The sequence below is a fragment of the Poecilia latipinna genome, unplaced genomic scaffold, assembly GCF_001443285.1.
Source record: "Poecilia latipinna isolate Pla-1442-1.1 unplaced genomic scaffold, P_latipinna-1.0 Scaffold1279, whole genome shotgun sequence".
Lineage (NCBI taxonomy): Eukaryota > Metazoa > Chordata > Actinopteri > Cyprinodontiformes > Poeciliidae > Poecilia > Poecilia latipinna.
Genome location: NW_015113895.1, coordinates 4,829 through 11,958, shown reverse-complemented (window position 1 = coordinate 11,958; position 7,130 = coordinate 4,829). Strand labels below are relative to the sequence as shown.

Here is a 7,130-nt window from a genome sequence, read left to right as displayed (position 1 = left end):
AGGAGGAAGAGATCCGTGCTGAATCAAAACTACAGATGCTGCTGCAGTGGTGCGTAAGCAAAAGACCCTCAGGGGTTTCTGTGTACATGTGTGTTTTAGCATTTCTCACCTTGTAAGGCCCATTTTTTCCAACAAATACTACATTGTGAGGACCCACTACTTATTATGGGGCCTCATAAGATAAGATAAGATAAGATAAGATAAGATAAGATAAGATATTCCTTTATTAATCCCGCAGTGGGGAAATTTACATTGTTACAGCAGTACAGAGGACAGAGCAGAACCAATATAAAAATCTATATATACAAAAAATACAAGTGAATATAGAAATACTGAAACAGTAATGTATGAAGTATAAAAAATAAGTAAATTCCAGGTGTATATGTTAAGGTAGGCAGATAAGTAAATAATAAATGAAATAGTAATGCAAGTCATATTGCACATGGTGACAGATAGGCAAGTTGTTATACATGGTGAATTTGATATTGCACACAGTTGAGCACTGTACCAGTCATAAGTGATTAAAGCGAACAGGTGTTGCTGGGTTACAGAGTAGGTTTAGGACTAAGGTGTAAATTGATTTCAGGTTTAGGGTGATTCATAGAAATGAATGGAAGTCAATGCACAGTCCTGATGAAGATAGAAAGATTTAATATTTGTGTTTACATGTGGGAATAAAGATTTCTGATGAGGCATTTTTTAACAGTGGAGATGTGTATTCCTGAAAATCCCTGCTTAAAATACTTTTTGAAAAACAATAGACTACATTCAAATCTACTCAGCTAACATAAACAACACATCTTCCAAGAAAATAAATAATTTCTTCTCATCAGATTAAAAGACACTCCACGTAAACTGGAAAGGGTTTATTTCCTCCCAGTTCTTTGCTCCAGATTTCACTTACTGCACTATACCTAAACTCCGACTAATATGATAAGAGAAATTTGAAAATTGTTCAACTTTTCTTGAAAAATCTCAGTTTAAAAGTTCTGAGCAAAATTCTTGATGAATGTCCACCTCAAACACCAAATGTCTTAGTCCGACTTCGTTCTCTCTTTTGCCATTAAGGATCAGTGATTGTGTTAAAAATAACATACAGGCTGCAACATTTGAGGGAATTACATGAAAATACAAATCCATAACTGCACATATGAATAATTTTGAATAACTATGCAGCTTCCTCAACATGAGTAAGAGCGGCCTTTAGACCTACAAGTCGTGCACTGCAACGAGTGAGTCAGTGATTCGCAAAGTTGCCAGCTTGTGCAGTGTGGGTCAGTGTGTGCTGTCCCTACATTGTTCATTGGATTGGCCTGTTTGTGTTCGAATCACAGTCACGTGCATGCATGAGTGCGTGCTACCTCCTTGCCCAGAGGCATGCCACTTCCCAGGGCGCAGGTGAGACCGATGACTTTGGCCACAAACGTTTTGAAAGTGAGGTATTCCTTCAGCACCACCCCTCGCAGGATGGTCTTCATCTCAGGAATGCCTGAACCTGCAGGACAGAAGACGAGTGATGAGCAGCTGACATTTCAGTCAGAGCTGATTCAAGCCTTCAGACTTTTAGGAGTGCACCCATTAGTTTAGCCTCCGTTAGTGACAGTGAAGTCTGCTCCTTACCCACCGGAGTGTACTTACATACTGTGCTGCGCTGCATTCAAATAAACCAAACCTGAATGCCAGGAGGTACTGATGTATTCAGGACACTAGTGGGAGATTTACAGTTCTTTTCCAAACTTGTAGAGAAACGGAGAGGGCTATCTAGGGAAGGAATGTGAGGTTTACTAAGAGAAGGTTTTTACTTTCTGGTCAGAGGTTTCCAGTTCCGTCATCGTGAATATTAATGTTAAAGAAAAGCTCAATAATGCATTTTAACAATGCATTCATTAATACACAACAAAAAATCAGATTTATTTTAAAAAGACTTGCGTTTCATTAAAAAAAAAACTGTCTTTAGGCTGCAGCTAACAATCATATTAGTAATTGATTGTTTCAACAATTATTCTGACAATGAATCATCTAAAAATAATTGCCACATTCTGCAAATTTTTCATTTAACTACTGAAGCCCTTTCATTCAATATCAGAAAACATTAAAATATGCTAAGAAATAAATAATTCAATTCCGTTTTAATTAAACTTAGCATTTTTCTAGTGCTATGTGTGATCACTTGCTGCAAAGGATGCATCTGCAACTACAAAAAATACTTCTAACAACAAGGAGGGGGCAGAATTATGCTGAGGGACAGCATCATTGCCAGTGGTACTGCTGCACTGTTCAGAGCTGAGGAAACAATGACTGAAGGCTAATTCCAAATTCATGGATGTTTCAAAAGGAGCATAATCTAAGACATCCATTAATTCTAGTCTGAAAAGATGAGGACTCATGGGATTTGCCATTTCTAATAAGAGTCTCAAATGGTTGCTAGTTGATGGCAACATAATGCTCAATGATCCAACTTCCTAAGGGACATCTATCCAAATGTTAGTGGAGGTGTTTTTGTCTTTTACTCTCTCTGTAAATGACAGAAAACTAACAATACAATCCAGCTTCTACACAAAGTTCTTGGTTTAAAAAAAAATTCATCATGACTGGAAATGTTTCAAAGTCTTAAAACTGATTGACTTGTGACGTTTTGGTCAAATATAAATGTAATAAGAAGAAAAGCTACACCTTCAAATAGTGGTAAATAAATGCATTGTGTGTTTCTGTTTTGAAAGGCCTGAACAGCCGTCCTGTCTTGTTTGTGTGTCCGTCAGTGTGTGTGTCATACCAACAGCCTGGGGAGCGAGGATCTGTGTGAAGCCGGCAGAGAAGGTGATAAGGACCACAGGGTAGGTGACCCAGGCCAGGTACTGTAGGAACACGTTACTGTCCAGACCACCATACATCCACTTCTGTGCTGTTGAAACATACATAGGTAAAGACACTTACCTTTGACTTCTCCTAATTTATGCCGGTTTATCTTTTATGAACTTATCCTATGATGCAGTATCCCAACAAGATACGTCCAATCACATTTATCAGTACTTTCTTACCCTGGGCATCAACTTTCATTGGGTTTTGAAAAGGCTCCAGAGTAACTACAATATTCTAAAAACTCTTTATTTCACATCACGTAACCATGATGGATATGAGTTTTGATCCAGGTGAGAGACTGCCTTATTCAAAGTGATCCAGACACTAATTTCCTTCATCCTTAAGACTACTCCTGTTACTCAGCAATAAAGTAAGAGGCTTGCAACATATTCCAAAGTGAAGATGACTTGTGTTGGCAGGCCTGAAATTGTTCTCTATTAGGCAAAAAGTAAAATCTAAGTCTTTCAAATTGGTTGTCAAGCCTCAACGTATTGATCACAGACATTCGAGTTTAACAAGACAAGTAGAGCATTTTGCTGATAAAAGCCTCCTCCCTCACCTTGTAGGCAGATAGCGATGCAGAAGTCTACCACCCAGCTGACGAGGGCCATGACCAGTCCAAGCAGGATCAGGAAGATCCAGTCCTCTCCAACTCGTGAGATCAGGAATTTTTGGCAGCGAACTGTGCAAACTGCAGGAAGACAACAAAACATGTCAGCTGAGCGGCATTACCCAGATCAGAGCCGTGTTTCAGACCAAGAATTAGCTGATATTGAAAAGCACATTCCCAAACTGTCCCTGCATTGTGAGTGTTAAAAACAGCTGTGTACTGAACTGATGAAGAATTAATTTGTACACATCAGACATATGTTACCTGCTGATCATGCATATTTCCTCCCTGGATAGCAGTGTTAAGCCTTCAATACTTTCCCAGGTGCAGAAAAACCTCCCCACAGCGTCATGCTGCAACAAAGTTTCACTGTGTTTTTGTTTAATGTATCTTTTGTGAAGTTTTAGTTTGTTAGTTAGTTGGTTCTCCAGTCCACAAGTCTTAAGAAGGCCTGTTGCTCCCACCCAGACATATTTTATATTTTTAAAGGACCATTTTGATCTTGCATAACCAAACTAAGAATCGTGACCATATTCTGTTAGAAAGTTGGACGTGGTTCCAGTGCAGATTGGACTCCGCCAGAGCTCTTCTTTGTCCCTAGTACCGTTTGTGGCGGTCCGAACTTGCTGAAGGAAATGGGACTGAAGCACCTTAGGTCGTCCCATTGTGATATGTATCAATGATTTTTGAGGAATGTTTTTTTATTTTCTGAATGTAAATCAGAGGTTAATAAAAAAACAGCATAAAAAACATTTGAAGGTCCTGTGCATGCAGTCATTCTGATGGCAGAGAAGGGAAAATACAGCCGCTGAAGAGGTGCATGAGGTGAAGAGAAAATACTGCAGGGATTGGAAAGAAAACCACATGCACACATTCTCCAATTAACACCATGAGCTGTGAACTGAGGCAAAAGCTGTTAAAAACGCTTCCACTATCACAGAGTTTTGCCTGTGCTTTCCATCACTCCATCTCCAATTTTGTGACAGATCAGAGGAACAGGCCTTGTACGTGAGTATATTAAGCTGTAAGTGTTATGTGAGTGCATGTGTGCAGGCTTGTGCGTCATCTCACCCACGGGCCGTCTGTGTTCCTACACCCCTTCTGTCATCCAGTCAATGTAAGAATAGTGTGTGTGCATGTGCGCGTGTGTGTGTGTCAGCATGCACAGATGCAGGCATGACTTCCTTGTGCTTCTGGGCAGAGTGTATATGTGCCTTTACAACATCAAGTGTAATTTGGGCTGTTTGGATGTTTAAATTCATTAGCTTACAGTCCTTGATGGCTTTTCCGCACAGGCACAGAATCACAGCGGTCCTACAGACTAGTTGCTGCCTTTATTCTTCATGGCATGCAATAAGCAGCATGCTCCTTCCCAGTGACTCTTATTGCCAGAGTCATCCCATGAATCCTCCCCCGATCCCTTCATCCATCTTTTAATCACATTCAACCTCTGATTTGGCTTCTAAGCCTCACATCTCCCTCTCTTTCTCTTGCAGGTCTTATTTGAAACTTTTAACTCCTCTTTTGCGCCGTTTTTCCTTTCCTTTTGCACTCCTTCCTTCTTTTCCTTTTTTAGTCTTACATGTGCACTTGCTCAATCTCTCCTCACCAAGAGACATAGTGCCCACAAACCTGCTGAGACTAATTTAGGTTGCCTTGGATACACAATGCATCAAGCTCCTCTATCTGACATTAGGGAACTGCACTAGAGAGCAGCCTACGTCACTCCCGTCTATATATTTTTTCTCAAATTAAAAAACTATGGCTGGACTGAAACATCTCCAATCAAACAATTGCTAACAATTTATCTGAGCATTTCAGATAAAGTTGTGGGGTGCAGATTTAATGCGGCATGTAAACATCTGCACACCTAGAATAGGTCTTTGCAACAGCAGACTGCGTTTGCATGACCTTTAGGCAGAACAAAACCATTTTGGAAACCAACACTGGTCCCATTCTGCTGTGATTTTACTGTGAAAATGAGGAGAATAGAAAAGCAGAGTGAACACACACCTGAAGAAAAACACTACCAGTGCAGATTCCTCATTACTGCTTCCACTGAAAACCCAATTATTCAAATCAGCCCTTCATGTATTATGCAAGGTGACAGCCTTCTAAGGGTGTAAAAGGCCTAAAAGGCTGACCATTAATACACCAATTTTGCTCGGTCATGCCAATGAGGCATGCTCCCTCTTCGTGTCTATGTGGCTCCACATTCATTATGGAGCTTCATGCATGAGGCAGAGATTCAATTAGAAACGGCTCGCTGTGTTTAAAACCACCTGCTTAATTAGATCAGGAGGAGCACAGATAGACAAACGCCACTGTTTGGATCATTTGAGTTTTAAATGCCAATGCTGACCGATACAGGATGGATTCAACTGAAACTGATGCTTGGCGCCAATCGGTGTGCACACACACACACACACACACACACACACACACACACACACACACGTTAAAGATTTTTCATAAGTTGTCATGTTATTTTCAGGATTTTTACAAACAGTGTCCCATCTGAGTTGCATCAGATTTTAAATTAACCAAGTGCAAGTAAAAAAAGAAGCAGTTCAAACTAAAAGAGCTGCAAAACTAAAAAAGGTTGGATTGGGAATCAGAGCAAGAAATGTATTATTCTTCTGGTCTTGAATTAAGCAATGGCTTAATTATCTCGTCAGCATGATATCAAGTTCTCCTGCAACATGCCAACTATCAGTTCCTTTTATCAAACTGTGCTGAAACAGGAATTGCTCAAACCTTGGGAAGGTAAAACCACAAACCCCAGAGGTTCACCCACCAGCAAAACAATAGCCCAAAACTTACATCCAGGGTTATGTTGCTGAATTAGAATGCCTCCAGTTTAAAAATTATGTTTTAAACTGGACCTCAATTAGGTTCAATTTAAAACACAATTGAGAATCTGAACAAGATTTGAAAACTGATGTGCACAGTTTTCAAATATTCAATATGAAGATTTCAATTTGACTGAGGTCCAGTTATTATAATTATTTTTTTCAAAGAAGGATGAGCAAAAATTTGCCTCAAGACCTGCAAAGCTGATTGAGACATAGTTCAGCAAACATTCTGCTGGTTTTCTCTAGAAAGCTGATTTAGCAAAAGGTACTACTCAGTTAGGCTGAAAACACAGTCACAGTCTGAGGTTTTAGACAGCTTCCTCTTCATAAAAATGTGCTACTTTGTGTTAATCTTATACTTAAATTCCAATGAAATACATTGAGGTTTGTGGCTATAATGAAACAAAATGTAAAAAAATATATATTATTAATGGAGAACGACCAATTTCACAAAGACTGCAGTAACAAGCCATTGACACTTAGTTTACTGCATAGCCTAGCACTATGTATTCTGTTCCCCTTTTTTATACACAGACAATCACATGCACACGTTTGCATGTCTATCTTTGTGGGGACTTTCCATCGACTTCCATTCATTTCTATAGCCTAAAACTTACCCTTATCCTAACCCTAACCCTATCTATTACATACCTAACCCCAACCAAAACTCAATTCACACCTTAGTCCTAAATCTAACCCCTGACCCAAAAACAGCGTTTCCCATTGTGGGGACCAGGCTTCGGTCCCCACAAGGAGCAGTGGGTCCCCACAACATCATATGCGTCAGGAAAATGGTCCCCACAAGG

At 39.8% G+C, this 7,130-nt stretch overlaps 1 protein-coding gene across 1 annotated transcript in view; it reads right to left on the bottom strand.

Annotated features, from left to right (window-relative positions):
- clcn2b (chloride channel, voltage-sensitive 2b) overlaps positions 1-7,130 on the bottom strand; it is a gene marked incomplete at its 5' end in the record, with an annotated part of 109,845 nt that overhangs the window by 98,336 nt on the left and 4,379 nt on the right. The window contains 3 exons of the mRNA XM_015054803.1: positions 1,338-1,495; positions 2,774-2,902; positions 3,419-3,550. Of these exons, the coding sequence (XP_014910289.1) occupies positions 1,338-1,495; positions 2,774-2,902; positions 3,419-3,550 (419 nt within the window). The remainder of the gene's footprint in view (positions 1-1,337; positions 1,496-2,773; positions 2,903-3,418; positions 3,551-7,130) is intronic.